Source organism: Corythoichthys intestinalis, chromosome 7 (assembly GCF_030265065.1).
Source record: "Corythoichthys intestinalis isolate RoL2023-P3 chromosome 7, ASM3026506v1, whole genome shotgun sequence".
Lineage (NCBI taxonomy): Eukaryota > Metazoa > Chordata > Actinopteri > Syngnathiformes > Syngnathidae > Corythoichthys > Corythoichthys intestinalis.
The window spans coordinates 34060695-34083940 of record NC_080401.1 but is presented as its reverse complement, the minus strand read 5'-3'; the positions used below and the strand labels follow the sequence as shown (position 1 = coordinate 34083940).

Here is a 23246-nt window from a genome sequence, read left to right as displayed (position 1 = left end):
CCACTTCAGTTACCTTTTAGCTAACTAGTGGAAATAACATTTGGCAAGAAGGGCTCTTTGCGTAGAGTGCTTCATAAAAAAATTGTCTTACATAAACAATTTTTTAAAAACTATTTCAAATATGGCCAAGGCTAGTTTACCTGATTGTCCGCTGTTTATTAGAAACATACAAACACAAGACTGCAGATAATGTAACCTGTAAACTGCTCAACAACATGACACCAAAGAATATACGCAGGATTCAGAAACATTTAATTCAATCACAATTTTGCTTTAAAACATTTCTTTTACCACCCAGCATTAAATACAAGTAAGCGGAGAGTGCTATTTACCATCACATACAAGAAATTTGTGGTAGCTCTAAGCAAAATTAAGTACATCTGCATATTCCCATATGGTGATAGAATAAGTCTGCCTGGTTTCTGATAAAGCACTTAGCAAATCCCAGAACATCAACACCCCTGATTAAAAACTATGCCATTGTAGGAATCAGGCAATTGTAGAACATTTGGATTTTTAAAAAACCTGGTGTTTGAATCACATCGTTTTATCAGTGCAATTCCACGGTTATTAACATGATACATGCACAATTTCCTGCCCCCTGATTGTCCGTTAGTCAAGAGTCAGTGGCCTGCACCAAATCTGCCAAACTTCCCTCACATCAACAGAGGAAAGTCTGATATTCACCAACATAATGCAAGCTTGGATATCGCTCCGCTCCATCTTGCAAGTAGTTAAAGATTGTGAGGCTTCTGTTCAGTCAATATGGGAAATGTTCCTGATGTTCTGGTGTCAGGGCAACATCTACTCAGCTGGGCGGCCTCGAGCCCCACCATCCTTCAGCCATCTCCCTGGCAGAGATATGTTAAGGTCACTTGAGAGTGTATTGGTCTTTTATCTCAAGGGTTGCACTCCACTTTACCAAAGCAGTTTTATGAGAGGTTAGCAGATGTGTAAAAAGAAATTACCCAATTTAGTCAAAGTATAAATTATTTATGACTAGAAAATGATAACTGCACAGAGTGGCAGGTAGAACAATTAAAACTTCTTCTACTGTCACCTGTCATTATGTCAGCGCTGCTCACAAAAAATGATGGATATTGGCTGAAAATTTAGGGTGAACCTGAAATGAACTAACATCCTTAGGAGGTGAAGTTGACCTTTGCCAAACTTTAAATTTCTCCTAATCAGCTTATTGTTAGGGAATAGGAAATTGTGCAGTTGGATATGTTTCTTTAAAGGTCAAAATAAGTTCACCTGCAAGGGTAATGTACTAATGACAGGAATGGGGGGGGGGGGGGAATCCATGAATAAGCCCACGCAAAAATGAACAAATGATGTAAATATGCATTTTCGGTTCCTGCAAAACTTTCATCCAAAAGCCGATATCACCAATTTTGTTTGCCTGGCACGGCTCGACTGTTCTCCCTGTATTTTTAAAACACTGTGAAAATAGTCTGGGACCCAGCCTATTAACGGCCTCTCGAGCAAGAACAAAATCAACCGTCCAATCAGATTTTTTTATTTGCGTGACATGTTCTTAATGAGCAACGTCACTCTTCCACGTCGGAAGTCGTCTCCACAACAACACAGGTGACGAACAGAAGAGCCGAGAATACGTTCCAATCCATGGTAAAATCAGTTTTAACTGAACAAAAACACAGACACAAGTCATTGACAACAGGCTGTCTAGCGCTAGCCATGTTAAATAAATTTCTCCGTTCTCCACTCGCGCCGCGCGAGTTGTCGTTTTACCAACGTCACGTCTGCTCGTCGCCGATTGGTCCACTCCGCTGTCTGTTTGCTGTGGCTTGCTCCAACCTGAAAATTTGATCCGCTCATTGGTCGGCAGACTCTATAGCTGGAACAGCGGTGAGTCTGGTGTACCAGGCTACAATTTTGTGAGAAACGTATATATATTTTGTATGCTGTGCCTTGGCTCAATAATGGTCTGGGAAAGCTGACTTAGCTGAACGAGGGGAGGCACGTGGCTCCAAGCAACTCTACTTGGCAGTTATGCTGGGCACACTAACGGAAAGTGCCCGGCGAGGGGCGTTAGACACTTGCTGCTGCTGGGACAAGAAGGACTGGCCAGAGGATAGCGTGGAACCGGCGCGGCCGCCCAGACGCGACTCGATGGCCAGCTTCTGAAAGTTTAGACTCTGAGGTGAGACAGCGTGATCCTGCGTAACGTGGGCGGCGGTTTCAGAATCACATCTTGGACCTTACCTTGTTGTACCACACGAAGACTATCAGTTTCTCCTCATACTCGCGCAGTCGGGCCTGCTCGCACTGACGCTGCGGAGTGACATTCATCATGTTTGATTGAAATTCCTCCCAATGTAACAGTAAAAGATTAAAGGACATACGCAGAGGAATTACCCCCAAGTTGAGGATCTGCTTGTCTCTGTCAGCAACCTGGTTCCTCAAAGCCTGGATTTCAGCGGTAGCAGGGTTCAATTTAGGGTCCGGTGCTTGGATCACCTGCACGCAGGGATCTAAATGCTCAAAACCTTCAACTTCTTCAGTAAAAGAAATAGAACTTAAGTCCACCCATGTTACTCACATTGTGAGCTTTCTCCAGGTACATTTTGTACCTCTCCTCCATGGAAATCATGTAGTCATCCTTCTTTTTCAGCGCAGCCATGAGCTCGTCCACCTTTAACGCTGAACAAAAAAAATTCGACTGGTTAGAGAGTTCTATAGTGGTGTGATATCGAGACGAGACACTCACAGTTCTCGGCATAATCACAGTATCATGCAAATATGCGCTCATGTTGGCTTTTTCTCAGGATTCATTCAGTTGGACCCTAAAGAAAGAAGCAAGTGACTTCTGACTGAAAAGAAACATCCAGCACATACAGAGTATTCCCAGTGCTTCACCTTGTCAAAAAAATGGTCACGTAACAAAAGTGGGTACGCTCATTCAGCGACGTACTGTTTTCCATTAGTGTTTTTCTTATAAATATAATAATGATATGACTGCAAAACCATATAAATGTATGATCTCATATTACTGCATATACACATCAAATTGAATGATGGCTGTTTTTCAAATCAGAAGGAAGTAAAAAATATGTCTGCATTTAGATTTTTAAAAAGATGACTGGTGGGAAAAATGCTTGTGATAGCTCATTTTTTAAAAAGTGTTCAGAATTGCTAACAATTTTGTCATATCGGTAATGTTATTCTAACAACTTATTTGGATTAAGAAAAACCTATTATGAAATAATAAAAAATAGTCATATTTTGAAGACTATAGAATCTTTTAGATATCAAGCTGTAATCCTACATGAAGGACTTCGATTTGTAGATGTGCATGAGCAAAGAGTTGGATATATCTTAATTCAGCACTTCATTCATTTGTTGTCATTGACAGCGATAGATATCAAGTCCATTTGGGCTGGGAAAGGCTAGCAGCAATCAAATGATTCATCACTGTCTACTAAAGCCAATGCCTTACTATTACGCCTTTAAAAAAGATTTGACCTTATTCTGGAAAATATAGCTCGATGAGGAATATCCCCCCGTACAGGAAAAATGTCCATTTAGACAGCACCTGATACTTACATGTGAGCATCCAGTTTCTGCTTCAGGTTTGACTGTGTGTTGGGGGCAGGAGGAGCAGGTAATATCAATGCATTCAAACACCATTCTGTAAGACATTTGCCGGTACATTCATGTCATGAGGCTTGACCATATAAATATGCACATCAGTCACGGCAATGTTAAAATATAGTCAAGATAAACGAAGTAAGAAAAAAAGCAGGGTACAAAGACACTTAACAAACAATCATGCCATTTTATGGGTAACCTGTTCTTCGTGTCCAGTTGATAACGGCTCTTGTGAGCGTCCTCCAGCTAAGCCAGCACAGAAGCGATCTTCTCCCTCTGAAACTCTTCCTAATGCACTCTAAGCATCCTGTTCTTATCCTTCTGTTCCGGGATCAGTTCTGCTGCTAGGTTATCGTGACTGGAGCTTGTGGAAGGCAGGATTCCTGCAGCACATCAAAGAGATATTTTATGTTGTTTAGGATTTGGGGTTAACAGCGAGAAACAGTTAAATACTAATTTCAGAATTGGAGGACATTTTATGTCCCACCATTCCAATTTTAAATAATCTAAACAGTTATTAAATAACATAAGATTTGCAACCCTGTTACTGCAATTTTACCATCCATCATTAAACTGATGCAATCAAGCATTTGATAGCTTATTACCATGAATATGTAGTACAAAAATCAGAAAAAGGGAAGGCTTGTTTTTCAACTATTTTGAAGCCAAAATGTCCTCCAATTCTGGATTGACACAAAACCTTGCAAATGCACTCTACTCGCTTAGGAGAGTTGGTGGTGCTGCGCTTGTGTGCACCGAAGCTCCTCATTGATTTCTTTCAGAGTCTCTACCTACGATGAGCCGCTACAGGTGGAGGGAAATATAATTTGCGCTGCTCTCATTTGTTAACTAACATCCTCCACAGCTTCTAGTGAGTCCCACCTCTTTCTCCTTTGTCACCAGTTCGTATTTTATATTCAAAGTCTTGGTTGTCCGCTCACCTCGTTTCGTCTGACAACTTCATGTGAAGCTCATAGACCTGGAGCAAACAACCAGAATACAAGACATCAGGTGTCCATATTTCCCCCCCCAAGAATAAATCAAGTATATGGAATAATCCTCAACAATATTTCAAAAATACATCTAAATACCTGGTGTTTGTAGGTTTCCAACTGCGCCCGGGCACCATTGGCCTTGCGCAATTCCTCCTCCAGGCTGAGTGTTCTGCATGTAGATGGTATTGCTCTCCTCTAGAAGCTTCATCTGCCTCTTCAGGTCCACCAGGTTCTCCAGTTTTCGCTTTTTATATTTTCACCGAAGCCTCCAGCATCACCACTCGATCTGAACAGTTCCTAAAAAACAATGAGATGTTTTTACGAGAGCAAGATACCAGCAGGAGGCAAATAACATTGCTCATCTTTGGGCACCAACTAACAAACCTCAGTCCATCCAGCTCAAATTTGAGTGACCTCGACTCCTCCGCCAGGCCGATCAGCTCGACGTTACGATGCTGGACTTTCACAAGCTGCTTCTCCAGCCCTTCGCAGTGTATTCTGTAGTCATCCTTTGCGGCCTCCAGCTTGAAAAAAAAACCCTCATAAGTCTCATTCCACAATTGGAGGGCATTTTGTCTTCATATTTCTTGAAAAATAGCCCTTCATTTTGCTGATTTTATGCTACATGTTCATTAATAGGTAACAAACTATAAAAAGGCTTGACTGGCTCAGTATACAGTTTAATGGTAGAATCATTATTAGATACCATTCATTTATTTAATTTTAACAATACAGTACTTGGCATAATCACAGTATCATGCAAACATGCGCTCATGTTGGCTTTTTCTCAGGATTAGAAGCTAGCCATTTAGCTAGCTGTTACCACTGACCATGAGGACAAAACAAGTTCTGTAAATAAGTCGAGAAAAAAAACTCGTCTGCTCTTTGGCATAACTGAGTTGCCTGAGGTAGAGTGAGACAATAAAACAAGGCTAAATACTTCGTAAAAATATGAAAAATAGAAAGCAAGCACATAGTAAGTTTGCTCCATCAATTCTTTTGAAAACCTGTCCGATGAGGTCCAGTGTTTCTTCTATCATACTAAAAAAGTTATGCAACAGGCTTGTGTGCATGTTGCTGGACACAAGTTACATTAATAATAATTCATAGGGGCTCTCAAGGACTGGACTTAGAGACCCCTGCCTTAGATTTAATTTAGTCATTGGGGTGGTGGGACAAGAGAAAATTGCATTTTAGGTGATCCACCAGACTTATTTGGTATTTTAAAAACTATTTAAATACTGATAACTAATAAGGTGAATTGATTCAGAGACTGCATGTTTAGTATTTTGGATGTGGATTCATGAAAATGTGAAGGGTGAGATGTAAAATGTCTTCTTGACCCTCAAGGTCAGGCGTGGGCTAACCGTTCCTAGAGGGCCGCAGTGGGTCCAGGTCTTTGTTCCAACTGATTTAGCAGCACAGACAGTTCAACCAATGAGGTTTCAGCAGAAACAAGGAGCACCTGACTGCAATCAACAAATTGCACTTGTAAAACACGAGATTGGTGACTACTGCAGCACTTCTGGCTCCTATTGCAGCTTGCTGTGCTTCCTGCCAGACGGTGTGTTGGGGACGTCAAAAGTAGTGATGGGTCCGTGAGACCTCATGAAGCGTGTCGACACAGTGACACACTGTGTTGACACAGTGTGGATACTGTGTCATTGAATACTGACACCTGCTGGACATAAAAAAAATCCCTACAAGCAACCCACTTGACAGTCTGACCGAATTGATGACATAGCATGTAAAAAAAATCAATTAAGTCTTTGCATTCATATTGCATTATTCCATATCTTTAAATTATGTGAACATATATTATAATTTAAAAATGTAAGTAATAATGAATGGGTGAATGAGGATGCTTGTGGACTTTTTATTCTGATTAAAAAAGAAAAATCAAAAACATAGTTTTTTTAAAGTTTAAAATTTAGTTGGTACCTATTTATTTTTTAAACAAGCAATTTCACCTGCTGTTAATAACACACACTCGCATGGAACCAATGATGCCAGCATGCACAAGAATTTCTCAGCCAGTTGAAAGAAGTTTGGATAAGGTGTCCATTGACTCCTCCAGTATTGAATAAACTGAAAAGAACTGCGTGCCATGTTCGGCTCAGCCGTGCATCGATGCACTTTTGCAATTTCATCTACAGTTGCATTGCCTCATTGACTCCACACTTCGTCATCTAAGTGCTACCATAGCCCATCAGAAAAAAAATGAAGAGGACAATGAATAAATTATACCTTAATTACAGATTTTTAGTAAATTGCCGAAAAAGCTACTGTGGGTAAGTAAAGGAATGGCTCTATATACCTGTGTTTATCTTGGGATCATCAGAAACTTCATTCTCATGCTTGGCCCAATAATGCTTCAACATTGAGGAGGTGGCTACTGTTTGTATATGACAGGTTGAAAGTACAAATAAGACATTTCACCTGAAAAAAAAAATAACGTATACAATACAATCAGTTCACTTGGAGCCGCGCGACACGAACTATTCAACAACTTCAGACCGGGACTCGTACCCGCGCGCATGATGCGTCGTGAATGAAAGGTGAGCGAATTTACCACTAAGCTAGCTGATTAAATGCTTATAAATAATCTTGAAGGCATCAAAAGGGATATTTCCACGCACCGCAGAAGAAGGACCCACGTCACACTAATAAACTAAAAGCGTTACCTTAAAATTAATTGTATTTTGAATGGAATGCGTTTTCCCTGTGTTACGTCCATTTCCACAGCATGTAGACAATGAGGAAGTAACCGTGAGATGTGGATTGTTTCAGCAGCTCCATCGCGTTGACAGACGCGCTTCCTTTTGAACCAGTTTGCCGCGTCATGACTGTGTCGACACAGTTCAATGAGGTCATGCATCAGTCACGTGATTTTCTTGTAGCGATACGCGCACCGACGCAGGGGTTTGCTCCAAGAGCTTGGCGCGCGCGCCGGCGCATTAGTATCACTGGACCCATCACTAGTCAAAAGTGTCCAACTGAGTGGCTCGGTCTGTAAGGACGTCGTTCTCGGCGAGCAGGCTGTTATGTTCCTCTTGGAGAATAGCAACCTGACCAAGAAGTCCCAGGAAAAATAGAATAAAATAGTAACATAGTCATTACCTGTAACCTTGGAAAATGAGTCATGAAAGGCTGGCAGTGGTTAACATAGAGTTAATCCATGCAAAAACACAGTTAGTCAGCCCACATTTGCCTGGGTAGTGCAGTAAACCACTGTTTTTGCAGGGAAAAAGCATGCCGGAAATGGGTAGAAAAGAAAACGAAAAGAAATTAGATGAACTTCTTGCGCTAACAGACAACATTAAGCCTAACTCCTACCTTAACATGTTAGACAAAGACCTTAGACCAGTTAAGATGTATCACTTCAACACATTTCCCTGACAACTATACTGTAATATTTTGCACAAAATATATATACTCAGGTGCGGTTTAAAGTCACAGGCCTAGCAAAACCATGACAAAAGTGAGCCTTATGGTCCATGAAATACGGTACTAGAAATGAGCTCTCATATGTGAGTGCCTTGACTTGTGAGTTTGTTGAAGTAGATTGTATTTGTCTTGAAATACAAGAACCCCTGGAAACACTCACTGCTATACAACACCAAACTTGGCAAGCGACCATCAATTCACATCGGTTTTCTTGCCTGTATATCAGCGAATGGAAACACTTCTCGTGTATTTTTGTGAAGCATACTATGAAACATACCGGTAGTTTCTCTTATGAAGAAGCTTTAGCACTGTTTATTAGGGACTGGATGGGTTTTACAGAATAAATAAAGAACTGTGAGTCTGTGACCAGCTAATGTATAATAGTTTTAAACTCATATTATAGTTTAGCTTTGCTTTTTTTTTCTTGCCAATCAGTCATAACACTTAGAAGAAATTTTCTAACATTAGTTTTCATTTTCTTGAAGTTCTAAGTTTTCATTTGGTTTGAATGTTAGTTTTTCATACATTGATTTGCCATACATTTTTGGGGAAACGTATTGACGTATTGCTTTGTTTTGGCTTTTACTTCTTAGTTATTTCAGTTAGTTTTTTTTTTTACTTAACTTTTAATAATTTTTAGTTTTATTTCATTCGCTTTCATTAACAATAATAACCTTGGTGACTCGACAGGCAGGGGTTTACTGTATGTACAAAATTATTCAAATCAAATCACACAGCATGTCCATGTAGCTACCCCATAGAGCCCCATTAGCCGAGTTAGCGTCAACATCCAAACAGCACAGGTGATTAGTTTCGCTCAAGTGGAACTTACCTGGCGGCCAGGCAGGATAGCAGTGCTCCTTCCATGAGCTCGCTCTCGCGATAAGCTGCTGTCTTTTGTAAGCCACCAGGTCAGAGTCCGAATTTCCTGCGTCAACGTATTCTGCTTAGTCTAACATGTCCTTACTAAAATCCCGAGAAAACTGATGCACAACTTCAGCAATCGTTGCCATGTTGGACTGCGGAAGGAGCATCATTTTGACTCCAGAGCCATGTAGCTTGACTCGCTCAACTCAAACGCCGCCTACTTTACGCCCGCCCACCGAGTTTGATGAGCCAATGACAGATAAAATTATTTGATGCGGCCCACACACACGGGGAACAAGAGTGCAAGAATGAAATAAAAAGTTAAACAAATAAATAATGAAATCAATAAAAAGTTAAATGAATACATAATGAAATAAATAAATAAATAATGAAATAAATGAATAAACATTTAAATTAATAAATGTATATTGGAATAAATAAATAAATGTTGAAATAAATAAATTAAAATGGAAATATAAATTGAAATAAATAAGGCGGAAAACAGGTGGCTTGAAGTTCCGCTCTGAGACCCCCAATTTGGCCAAACTTCAGAATTGTCCTATATGGATGTATGATACATCATTGGAAAGCTTAAAATCTCAATTTTCTGGGGGAAGAAAAAAATTTAACAGGAGGGCATTTGTAAAAAAAAATTTAAAAAAAATTCAAACAGCAAAACCCTAACTGGAGGTGAGAGCATGAGAGAGCATAATTTAAGACGCCATGATTTTAATGAGATATTATTGCGTACTTTTCGATACAAAAACTCCATGCAGCATGTATCACCGAGTGTCAAGACACAGCTGTGAATGGCCACAGCCGGATTTTGGGGGGATTTTACGGGTGAAACATGGTAATATAACAAGGGTCGCGATGCAGAAATCGCAGACATCAAAGAGTGGTCGAGATGTTCATTTTCATATATTTACCCTTTTAAACATTTTTTTAAAAAATGTTCTTTGTTTGGATCGATTACTTTATCATCTAAAATATTGGGGAAAATGTGACAGTAACGAAAAAATACAATTGAGCGATAGTTATGAGGTAGATATACGTGACTTATTTACAGACGGTAATTTTTTCATTGTGACGTAATTTATCTAAAAGTTCAAAATATGCGATTCATTCATTTTTTTAAGTTTTTTTTTTTTTAACTAAATATTAGACATCAATTAATGATTCTAAGCTAAAAATGACAGACATTTTGAATAATAAATATAATTACTTACCATATTTTTATGGCTAGGTTGACACAAAAGCAGTTGTGCGACATCTGTAAATGGAGGTTTCCAGGGTAAAACATTTTAAAAAATAGTTTGGGGCCTTAATGCGTCAACAATCTGCTATTGCAGCATATAGACATATTGTTCTGTCAAACACAACAGTTCTTTTGGCTTAAAACACAGCCGTTTATTTTAAAGAGGAGTGCAAGAACAGAAACTGTTTTTTAGCCTTGTCTGTGTTTTCCGCCATAAATAAATATTGAAATGAATAAATAAAAATTGAAATAAATAAATATAAAAATAAATATAAATTTGAATAGATAAATAGAAAGGGAAAAATATGAATAAAAGTTAATAGGAATAGGAATAAATTAATATAAATTGAAATAAATAAATATTGAAATAAATAAATAAATATTGAAATAGAAGAATTTTAATGACACTTTTAATTATTTATTTAACTGTGTGGGTTTTTTTTTTTATTTTTTTATTTTTTTTATTTTTTATTTTTTTGCACTCCTAATCCTCCATAGTCAGTGAGCCCTTGTTTGTTTTTCCAACAGATCTGGCCGCCACCACGATAATGATGATGAGTTCAGGGGTCGATGAAGGCAAGTGAGAGTCCAGCACTCCGCCCACCTCCAACCACAGCCTCCCTCCAGCAGAGCAGAGCAGAGCAGAGCAAAACAAGAAAGCAGAAGTTTTCTTGAGAGCAAAGCGGGTAAGACAACCTTCAATCTTTTAACTATCGCATTTTGTCTCGCTTTTAAAGCCACGGAATAAATCAAAGTGACGAAAGTTTGCTGCATTCAATTGCAGCCTTAACCGTTGGAGATTTGAAATTGACTTTTATATTGCTTGAATCGTGTAGTCTTTGCAGTCTGACATCAACCATGCGAACTGATCGTGTTGCGTTTACTAATGATTAACTCATGTCGATGTTTTCGTAGGGTACGTGCATGTTTTTGCAGGAGGGGACAATTTTTGCAGGAGGGGACAAATTTGAAACGCTTTTTTTGGTCGTGGGGACTCATTTCAAGGAGCAGGGCTTCTGTTGCTTGGCAGCGTTCAACAAAGTAGTATAGGTTGCACAAGTACCCAGTTAGTTCTTAAAGGAAAAGTGCAGAAACCTGTGTTTAAAAAAAATCTCATAAAAGTATTTCTGATGTGAAGCAGTGGCTGGCACAAAACCTTTTGCACCTTAACAATAGCAAAATTGAATGTATAACTTTTGGCCCGCCATCCATGATGAATGCTCTTGCACCCAATTTAGGTGCTCTGACTCCCTTTTTTAAGTCACATGTAAAATAAAATTTTGGAGTAATATTTGATGACATTGTTGTAAAAGAAGGTTTTCCAGCTCTGCCTCTTGGCCAAAGTGAAGCCTTTTCTTCGCCGCCATGATCTTGAAAAAGCAATTCATGCCTTTATTAGCTCATGGCTCCTGCAATGCACTTCATGATGGTCTTTCCAAGGCCTCTATTTCGCATCTGCAACTCATTCAGAATGCTCTGCTCGATTTTTAACTGGTACATCCAGACATGAACATATTACCCCCGTGTTATCGTCACTCCACTGGCTTCCAGTTCATTTTAGAAATAATTTTTAACTTTTATTGTTTGTTTTTAATTCTACTAACGGCCGCAAGCCCGTCGACAAGGAGGGGCAACCGGGTATGTTGTCCCGGGCCTCATGACCATAGGGCCCCCTGAATGACCATTAATTTATTTTACCTAACATTCACATATTTCTTTTTTATTTAAATCATTGTCTGGTTAAATATTATGTTCTACTCGATATATACTTAAAAACTTTAACATATTAAATATTTCAAATATATATTTTTTCCTTTTTTTGCACAATGCCCCCCACCCCCTCTGTCTTAGCAGAGAATGGTTTGACCCCGCCCTGGCGCACTCAAGGCTATACTACGTACGTGCCCTGAAGCAGGAAATTAAAATATGTCATTGTTATAAACCCTAAAAATGGCGAGTCGTCATAAATCGGGTGCACAGAAAAGAAAAGAAAGAAGAAAAAGAAATGAAGATAATAGAGGTGAGCGAGAAAAAAATTAAGTGAAGTTTTTAAAAGGGGTACAAGAAGCCAGAGAATTGGGGCTAGAGTTAGCTGTGGACAGTGATATAATGGTCTCTTGTCCCCGGGGCCCTGCAAGTCTGTTGACAGCCTTAAACGGCCGGGCTCCTTCTGACTCTGAGATTTTAACCTTCCGTAACCCTGGCAGGGCTCTTCGTTCTTCCGGCCAACTTCTCTCTCAAGTTCCTAGGTCAAGGCTTGAGTGATCGTTCTTTTGCGATTGCTGCTTCTAAGTTGTCGAATAGTCTGCTCCATGACATCCGCACCATCACTGATTTAGGCCTTTTTAAATCTAGGTTAAAGACCTACTTTTTTAAAACTAGCTTTTCCACCGCACTCGGGTAGCCTGGTTTTTAGGGTTTTAATGTGTTCAGGTTTTAACTGTTTTATTTTGTTTTATTTGCTGTAATGAGTTTTAGCGTGATCACCCCCCCCCCTCAATTTTATTGTATTCTCCTGCCTTTTAATTACTATGTACTCCATATTTTGCTTTGTTGTAAAGCACTTTGAGGACCTCTCAAGTTTTGTAAAACGCTATATAAACAAATTTGAATTTTGCAATTAAAAAGTAAAACCAAAGTTAAAATTAACTCATGGTAATAAAAAGAAGAATTTTTCAAATAGGATTCAATATTTACAAATTAATGTATTTGTACTTCATTAATTCAAGTGGAAATATATTTGGACTCTTTCACTGTCAGATAGCTGATTTTGTTTTTCCATCAAACATTTTTAACTTCACTCAAATTACAAAAATACCATTGGCGATATACTGTAAGTGGCAAACGGGAGTTTCAAGATTTTGTTTCCTGTGAAATAAAAATTAAAAAGTCTCTTCCTTTCATGGGTTTCTTTTCATCGAAAATGTGGAATTGTGCGAAAACCGGACTCAAAATCTAAACGCAACAGACTATCTCAAAGTATAGCTCAAACTGAAGGTCATGATATGAACTTTGAATATGTTCTCATGTTATAATGACTGATAATTTTCAGAAAACCTACTGTAATTTGTTTGCGTAAATGTCATTACATGACTGAAATAAGTTTTTCCAACATTGTGACTCAGCTTGACTCATAAATCAGTTTGACGCGAACCACATTGAGTCATATCTAAAATTAAAATATGATAACGTAATGACTGAAAAACTGTTTCTGCATGTTGTTTATACATTTGCTCCATTTGCGCAGCTTTATTATGCCTCGTCGTGTGGCTGTGGTCGGAGGTGGCAGCTCGGGCCTGGCCTGCATCAAGTGCTGCCTGGATGAGGGTCTGGAACCCGTCTGCTTTGAGAGCAGTGATGACATCGGGGGTCTGTGGAGGTTCAAGGTGGGTTGATAGCACTAGTAAGAAGACACCAAGTAAAAATTCGAATAGAGTGATATTAGGTCAACCATGATAAAATCTCGATGAATTGATTGATTGATTCATTGATTGATTGATTAACATCACATTTGAAAACTAAAAAGTCCAATAAGCCTCTGACAGCACTCTGCACGGCAACAGCAACAACAAACAATACTACGGCTACAACGCAAACTATTGGAAGTTCTCCACGGTCTAAATTTGCAACTAACTTTTCCTCACTGGGCACTATTATAAAGTGTTATAATCATCTTCAATTTCGACCTCGAATTTAATTTTATAAAATTTCACTGTTCCTGTAAAGACAAACTCGCCAAGTCATTTTTGCGCCATGTAAACGCCTCCTCTCAACAGTTTTTGTTCCAATTGCACCTTATCCAACCTGACCTGGTAGCAAGCAAAGTGTCAAACAAACAAAAAAAACTTTTTCAACATATATATTTAATCCCCCAAGTTAAATATGCCATTGTTTTAATGTTTTATTTCAACAAAAAAAATCTACCCAACACCAGAGGGTGTTACCCCACCCTCAGCAACCCACTTCCCGCGGCACTGGATTGATGTAAGGATGGATGGGTGGAGATATTAAAGACTGACAGCAACATGGCTGCCCTGGATAGAATGATACCAACCTTAGTAGGGAAGTCCTGAGGTACAGAGATAAGGATTTTATAGTTTGCCCTTTGGTCTGGTTTATCATTTTTTTGCCAGTTCACAATCTGAGCAAAGCAATGCAAACACATTGTTTTCATGGCATAAACCTGAACAACTGTATTTGTGTTTTACATTGTGTTGGGTATTGTGTATTATATGTTTTTCACTTTTGTACTTAATATTTGCTTTCAATGATGGCAAATGACTTCAATACATTTTCATGATCGTTGTTGCAGGAGAACCCTGAGCCAGACAGAGCCAGTATTTACCACTCAGTGATTATCAACACCTCCAAGGAGATGATGTGTTTCAGCGACTTTCCCATTCCAGCCCACTTTCCCAATTACATGCACAACAGCCTCATCATGAACTACTTCCGGATGTACGCCGACCACTTCCAGCTTCGCAAGCACATACGCTTCAATGTAAGCACATTATATCCATTACATTGACAGTCGGAGAAACCTCAAAACCTCAATTAGATTTTTTATAACCTCAAATGATTAAGAATAAATGAATACATTTTCTGAAAAATACTGGCAGCTGAAGAAAGTTCACTGTCAATTTAACTTATTGTCACTATTGATAACAATAGCAATACACAACCAATTCATTTATAGTGGGAGGAGTGGCTATCAATGCTCGTGTTTCGGTGTCATTGACAGTGTGCATGGCTGCATGAAGTGTCCAATCCACTTTTACTGGGAGGGCTGGCAGCAATCACTCTTGGCCAGCCTCTCCCAGTCAAACTGGTGTAGCGACGTCATTAGCAGCCAATAATTTAACAACAAAGAACCATTCTTTCACAGCATTCGGCTGTAACAAGTATCTATGCGTAACTGGTCTGATGGTGGTGATGATGTCACTCCACTGTCTTTTCACCAGTCTCGAATCTACACTACCACTCTGGCAGTCGAGCGTGCTGACCACTGAGCCAATAGCACATTCTGGCATTAGCTGCCAGTTTGCTGTTTTAACCTCTCTGGGAAATGGTATTTCATAATTTTCTACACATATAGTACTTGCTCCAACCTGTCTTCAGTAGCTCACTAGTCAGCATGCCAGACTGCCCATCCCAGTTGAGACGTTGAAGACCTAGAAGATTGATTACATATAGATTACAATGTAAAAAGAAAAATTACAATAATGATTTTTTTCCCACCATTATTTTTTTAAAATAATTTGACTGTAAAATTTAAAGTTACACAAACACTCGATTGTTTTTTTACTGTTTTCTCCTCTATTTTTGTAGGATAAAATTCTGCCAACCGCAGCTATCAGTATTTTACTGTAAATTCAACTTGTTTTATTCTTATAATGTGGAAGTACTATTGAATTTTATTGGAGGTTTTTTGTTCGTCTTTTTGTATAACCCCAGACCAAAGTCCTGCAAGTGAAAAAGAGGGCTGACTTTTCCCGATCGGGCCAGTGGGATGTGGAAACTGAAAACCAGGAGGGCAAAAAGAGTAAACACATCTTTGACGCGGTGATGATCTGCATCGGACACCACTGCCATCCCAACCTGCCTCTCCAGGACTTTCCAGGTAGCAGGTTTAAAGCAGATGCAGTCTCTGACCTGTGTGCCACATAAGATGCATTTGGAAATTATCATCTATCACCAATAATGTCAGTGAATAAGTTAAGAATCAACTTCTGTGTCCTTAGGTAACCCATGATCAAGCACTCTCTAATCTCTTTAACATTCGCCTCATTTACACTTCGCATTGTGTGTATTGACTGGTCAAAGTTTGTCCTACCATATTAATGATTCACGGTGTATGTTGTTTTGGTTGAGTCAGGTCTGGACACGTTCCAGGGAAAGTATTTCCACAGTCGCGACTACAAGACTCCCGAGGAATGGCGGAACAAGAATGTTGTGGTCGTAGGGATAGGGAACTCCGGAGGCGACATCGCCGTGGAGCTCAGCAGGGTCACCAAGCAGGTAGCTTGGGACTGAAATGAATTGTTTTGGGTCATGAGCTGTTCACCAATTGCTTTTGGTCCCATTCTCATAGCTTTACCTGAGCACCCGGAGGGGGGCCTGGGTGCTGAACAGAGTTGGGAATAACGGCATCCCCCTGGATTTGGGAGTAAGCAGAACAACAATGCTACTCCGGCACCTGCTTCCCTTTGGCCTAGCCTGCAGCTTAGTGGAGAGAAAACTCAACCACCGGTTTGAACACAGCATGTACAGTCTGAAGCCCCAGCACAGGTAAGGAAGTTTTCATATGCAAGAATCCATGTTACACTGCCGGTTCTCACATTATTGGTTTTGAACATTTCAGATTGTTTAGCCAGCATCCCACTGTGAACGACGAGCTTCCCAACCGCATCCTTTCAGGAACGGTGCAGGTGAAGCCCAACATCTGCCGATTCGACGGCTCCAGTGTGGAGTTTGACGACGGCAGTATAGCAGAGGACGTGGACTTGGTGGTAAGTCATCAACAATATCTACATCATTCCAAAACTGGAGGACATTTTGCCTTCAAGGGAACCACGGACAAAAGGATTTGTGTTCTGAAAATATAAATGTTAGTAGGAGTTTTAATAATTTATTATTCAAACGCTCTTACTGTTTTTTTTAACAAAATTTTAAAAATTAGTTTAGCTTGTAGGTCGCCATTGTTGTTGACGACGCAATGTGATGACGTCACTGGGCAGCGCTGCAGTACTTCCACAGTGTCACTCGTTAGCTACATAAACACGCTGCCGTCTCTGCAGTTCCAATTTGAACCCAAGCGAAAAAGTGATGAGCAGGACAGCACTGTCGATATTTCTCAAAACGAGCAGCAAAACCAATTAAATGAAAGTTTCCAGCGGGATTTGAACCCGCTTTTCCCGTGCGACAGACGAGCACTTAGACCACAAGATTAGGGCTTTACTGCTGCGTAATGTTAGAGTCATGATTTTTCTTATAAAGCAATCACAACCCACATGCGATGTCTATCTGTGCAGTAAAAACTGAAAAGGAAACACAACTGAAAAGAAACTGCGACTGGCTTGACCACGGAAATAAAAAATGCGTCTCACTTCACACAGCAAGCAGACAACAAGGACATAGGAATTGCGTAATGAGGTTTATTGAACACAAAAAAACATGTGATTGCAAAAAGGGAGACAAAAAGGGTCTCTCACAGTACGTCAGGATGAAAAAAAAAAAAACCTAGAGGAAAACAAAAGTGAGAGGCTGACAAACGGGAAAAAAAGTCACTGATGCCACAAACAACAAAGGGATCTACAAACTGTCAAATGGCAGCAAGTCAATGCAAGCCGCCTAGGATCGGTTTAAAGACACTGCTGATGAGCTGGAATTGGATGCAGATATGACGTTGGGAACTCATCCCACATCTCTGTACCAAAACAATCTGACCAGCAGCAGAATGTGACAAAATCATGTCAGTCGTCATACTAGCTTCGCTTGCTAGCCAGCACAGCTATTCTCCCAGTCCAGGCCAACTGTGTCATCACCCCCAGCATGCACTGCGTGCGTAAAACATGGCACCCTCCTTAGGTCAAAACATGTACTAAATATTATAGATTTTTAAATCAATGGCAACTAGAAACTGCAATTTCGGGAGAAATTACACCTGGGTCTTTCCTCTGTTGAGATACAGATCTTAGCCCCACTCAGGTCTATCAATAGAATGGACAATAATGCCAATCAATGCCATTAAACAAAGTAAATGCCATTAGAAATGATTGGGAGAATTGGACATCCATGTCCGTCAATGGCAGCACCCCCCATAAGCGTCAATGCAGTCGGGGACATTTGGGGTACACATCCTATTGATATCTGGTCATTTCCTGTTGATTTTGGGATATTGTTTTTTTTGCCATTGAAAATGAATGGGGGAAAAAATTGGACGTCCATTGACGTCAATGGTATCAACTTACTTAGGTGTCAATGGAATCTAAGTACATTGGCATCAATAAAATGAAAAAACATGCTGAAGTGCCATTGGAAATGAATGGGAAGTTTGGACGTCAATGGCATCACCCTCCATAAGCGTCAATGCAATCGGGGACATTTGGGTTACACGTCCTATTGATACCTGGTCATTTTCTGTTGATTTGGGGACATTGTTTTTTTTTGCCATTGAAAATGAATGGGAAAAAATTTGGACGTCCATGGACGTCAATGGCAGCACCCTCTATAAGTGTCAATGGAAGTGGGGAAGTTTGATATCTGGTCATTTTTCTGTTGATATCAATGGCAATAATACATCTTTCTCATAACATATAGCAAAATAGAACAATTGTGACTTATTAGTGCCTTCAAGTCTTTAAGTCTGAGGATCCCTTTCAAAATTCATGAAAAACAGGGTTTCACTTCTGTGTTTTTCTGCTACATATTCATCAATAATAGGTATAAAACTACCTATCAAATGCTTGATTAATTAAACTTACAGGTTGGTTGTAACATTTTTATTATATGCTGTAACTGATATTTACAATATTTGGCATACGACAGTGACAGTTTGAATGTAACAGGGGTGCAAATCCATACTAATTTTAAGGTTCTTCCAAGAGTAGAAGCTAGCCATTTAGCTAACTGTCACTACATGAGTAGTGAATGCTTCAACAAATGTACTTATATGAATAAGTTTTTTTTTTATATTGCCTTATTCAGATCATATGCATAACAGGGTTATGTTAAGTTATAGTGAGAGATTCAATCGGGGCTAGCTAATTTTATGAAAATTGGAAGCAACTTCACTTCTTTTTTCTTTTACCATGAAAATAGGTTATGGTAACAAAGTTGTGTGCATGTTGTTGTTCCAAGAATAATAATTCATATTCAAAATACTATGTTCATTAAAAGAAATATTCCCACAGTTACCAAGAGACAGCAATGTAAGCAATAATACCCCCCAAATTACATTTAAATTAGATTTTAACTGCTTAATTTGACGTTTAATTTGCTAACGCAGGGAGTCGACAAGAAAAATAGTACTCCAGTAGTACTCCAACAGTACTGTGGAATTATTTGGCATTTAAAAAAATATTTTCAGGCATTCCTTTTTCCAAGATTTGGTCAAAAGACAAGTAAATTGACTCAAAAACATTTTTAAGTATTTTGCATTTGGATTATTTAAAATGTAAACGGTGGCATGTAAAATGCCCTCCAATTCAGGAATGATCCATTTTCATGTCAATACTTTAGCACAATAACGTGTTTCTTGTTTTTTTCAGGTTTTTGCCACAGGCTACAGGTTTTCCTTTCCCTTCCTGGCGCCACATGTAATCACAGTGTCTGACAATAAGACATCACTATACAAGTACGTGTTCCCCCCCGAGCTGGGATGCAACACTCTGGCCATCATTGGACTCGTGCAGCCCCTGGGGGCCATTATGCCTATTTCTGAGATGCAGGCCAGGTGGGCCACCAGAGTCTTCAAAGGTAGGAATCTGGGAGAAATGACAAACTACAAATTCTTGTTTTAATTATTTAACCATCAAGTAATACTCTTGTTACCTTTGCTATTGTCTAAAAATAAGTAATTTTTCTCCATTTTTTGTGTCATGACCAGGCTGTACCACGCTTCCACCAGTGGCTGAAATGCTGGATGACATCAAATATAAACAGGAGGCCATGGCCAGCAGGTAAACTCAATGAGACAAAAGAATGGGGACAACTTGAATTTCTCCGAAGTGAAAATTAACACATACACTGCAAGCTTGAGTATATGTACAAGGTTTCACTTCTGTTTTTCTGCTTAGTTTTATTAAGTAAATTTTACTGCACTAAAAATTACTTAATAAAATAATACTTTTTTCAGTCTAGTATTCACAGAGCATACGATATGGTCATTAAATAAAGAAAAAAAACACTCATCTGTCAATGACAGCCAAAGAGTTGACACTAATGTAGCATTGCTTTACATAGGTAACAGGTCAGATCAGGCCCTTTGTATCATTGTGTTCTGCCCACAAAAGTAAATTTTGTGTATCGATTGCAAGTTCTGAGAATACGTACGGTTTATTTTTCCTCTCTAAAAATTAAAATAAACACTTATTTTAAAAATATTTTTATAGAAAGTTTATTGTTCCTTTATTTTTTAATTAAAAAGCACAAAAGGAAAGAATCTTTGCATTTTTTCCCCGCTGCAAAAAGTAAATAAAAAATAAAATTAACAATATTTTTTTAATTAAAAAAGAGAACATTGGCTGTTTTTTTTTTAATTGAAAAACAAAATTACAAATTAAAAAAGTGAATATATGATGTTTTACTCCCATTTTTAATGTAAGATAGGTAAGTAAATAGTATTATTTTCTAAGAATACTTGCTATTAAGAGATTTAAACATTTTTTCAAAGGTTTGGACAATTTTTAGGTCAGCATCATCGACTATCAAAATAGTCAATTCATTTGCTAATCCAATAGTTGTCGATTACTTGCCTGGCACCGCCAGACTATTCTCCCTGTATTTTTCAAACACTGTGAGAAATAGTCTGGGATCCAGCCCATTAACTTGCCTGGCACAGCCTGACTCTTCTCCCTGTATTTCTCAAACACTGTGAGAAATAGTCTGGGATCCAGCCCATTAACGGCCTCTTGAGCCAGGTACAAAATCAATCGTCCTATCAGATTTGTTTATTTGCGTGACGTGTTCTTAACGAGTAACGTCACTCTTGCGCGCCGAAAGTCATGTCTACAACAACACAGATGGCGAACAAGAGAGCCGAGAATATGTTCCAATCCGCGGTAAAACCAGTTTTAAATTACCAAAAACACATCGAAACAAGTCATTGACAACAGTCAACATGGCTCGCGCTCGCCATGTTGACTAAACATCTCCATTCTCCGCTCACGCTAATTTCTTGTCGCTTTAACGACGTCACGTCTAATTGGTCCGCTCCGCTATGTGTTTGCTGTGGCTTGCTCCGCCCTTGGAATTTAATCCGCCGGACGGTCGCCAGACTCAGTCGCTGGAACAGCGGTGAGTCTGGTATACCAGGCAACCCATTAACGGCCTCTCGAACAAGTACAAAATCAATCGTCCAATCGGATTCGTTTATTTGCGTGATGTGTTCTTAACGAGTAACATCATTCTTGCGCGCCGAAAGTCGTTTCTACAACAACATAGATGGCGAACGGGAGAGCCGAGAATATGTTCCAATAACGCGGTAAAACCAGTTTTAAATTTACAAAAACACATCGACACAAGTCATTGACAACAATCAACATGGCTCGCGCTAGCCATGTTGAATAAACGTCTCCATTCTCCGCTCACACTAATTACTTGTCGCATTAACGACATCACGTCTGCCCGTCGCTGATTGGTCCACTCCGCTATCGGTTTACTGTGGCTTGCTCCGCCCTCGGAATTTGATCCGCCGGATGGTCAAATTCCAGGCAAGTCGATTACTCGATGAATTGTGGCAACCATAAGTACGATGTGGCCCGCGACAAAGATAACGATGACTATCCCACTTTAGTTAGAACTGTGTATCACACTAATCAAGTTTCTAGACATTAATACTTCTTTTCTTCTATTTTCAGGTATGTGAGTAGCCAGAGGCACACTATCCAGGTGGACTATGTGGACTACATGGATGAGATAGCAACACTGGTGGGTGTGCGCCCCAACATCTTCAGGCTCTTGCTAACCGACCCAAAGCTCGGCCTGAACTTAGCCTTCGGACCTATCAACCCGTACCAGTACCGTCTGCGTGGTCCCGGCAAATGGGCCGGTGCCCGTCAGGCCATACTCACCCAGTGGGACCGGGTGGCGCAGCCCATGAAGACTCGACCGTGTGACCAAGCCCAACCTAAACGCTCTCTGAAGTGGCCGCTCGTTGTGTCGGCAGCCGTCGGTGTGGCCGCGTTTGTGAATAGGAGCAACCTGGCTGCTGTACTGCAAGACCCTGCAACACTTTTGGAGCGGATCAAGTTGTACCTGCCTACACTGTCACACTGATAAAATATGAGTAATGAAATGCATTTAAAAAATTGAATGAATTCCCGTAAAGATTGTGAAAATGGGATAACCCTGAAAATTTGACTATATTCCAAGAAATCAGTATTTGTTTTAATTCCTATCCACTGTGTTTTTCAGTAGTTTTTGCACATCATGTCATGGCAATAGCTGAAATAAACTGATATTTTTGCATGCACCAAGTGACGTGACCAAGTAATCTGTTAAAGCAGCTACATTATAACTTCAAATGAAAGATTGCAATGATTGCAAACTATTGTGCTTCAATAATAAAGTCATTAAAACTGCGAACTGTTATTATCCAGTTGCACTTGCATAAACGCTGAAAAGGTAATGGTGAAATGGCGGCCTCTACAGAGTCTCCATGAACATAACACTTGGCGCAGAGGCGGAAAAAAGCGCCACGATGCTGTGTTTGACCCATGTGGCACTGTGAAATATCAAGCTTAAAAAAAACAGCATTTTAATTTTTATACTTTTCATATATGTCACAAAAATATTTCACGTTAATTTGTGTCCCCAAAAAAATTAAGTTAAAAATATTCGACTATCAGCCGGTGGATGCCGGTAAAACCCGGAAGAAGATCACACCCGCGTGATTCGTTCATGCTCAGGTTGCCAGATTTCTTTTCAACCGTAATGAACCGTTGACTCTCAAACCAACGCAAAACATTATTAATACAAACATGAAAAGAAGTACATATTCATAAGTTTCTTTTATTTCGTCCCCAACTAAGTATATTTAGATTAACCCTTTATAATAGGGCACTCATTTACTTCATTGGCTATCATCGATGGTGGTAGACGAGCATTTTAACTGGGAGGGACTTGCTTCCAACCCTCCCAGTCAAAGTGGATTGCTCGTCTAGCGCCCTCAATGGCCCTGAAATATCAGCATTCACATCCGGTTCTCTCGGTTTAAATTAATAGGACGTCTATCATTATCAATGATAGGCAATGAGTTAAATACAGTACTATAAATTGAAAGCAACACTAGGTAACTTTTCAACCTTTATAAAATATTTTCATTACATTTATGATAATATGTC

The 23246-nt window shown here is 39.4% G+C and overlaps 1 protein-coding gene and 1 pseudogene across 1 annotated transcript; one reads left to right on the top strand and one right to left on the bottom strand.

Moving 5' to 3' along the window:
• Nucleotides 1-205: 205 nt before the first annotated feature.
• On the bottom strand, nt 206-9094 carry LOC130918391 (protein Hook homolog 1-like; annotated as a pseudogene).
• A 1641-nt stretch (nt 9095-10735) lies between these two features.
• LOC130919091 (flavin-containing monooxygenase 5-like) lies at nt 10736-22453 on the top strand. The gene is made up of 10 exons (XM_057841503.1): nt 10736-10868; nt 13430-13568; nt 14495-14683; nt 15637-15802; nt 16058-16200; nt 16274-16470; nt 16544-16691; nt 19452-19659; nt 19790-19862; nt 21762-22453. The coding sequence occupies exons 2-10, from the start codon at nt 13437-13439 to the stop codon at nt 22177-22179; spliced, it is 1674 nt and encodes a 557-aa protein (XP_057697486.1). The 5' UTR covers nt 10736-10868; nt 13430-13436; the 3' UTR covers nt 22180-22453.
• Nucleotides 22454-23246: the final 793 nt, after the last annotated feature.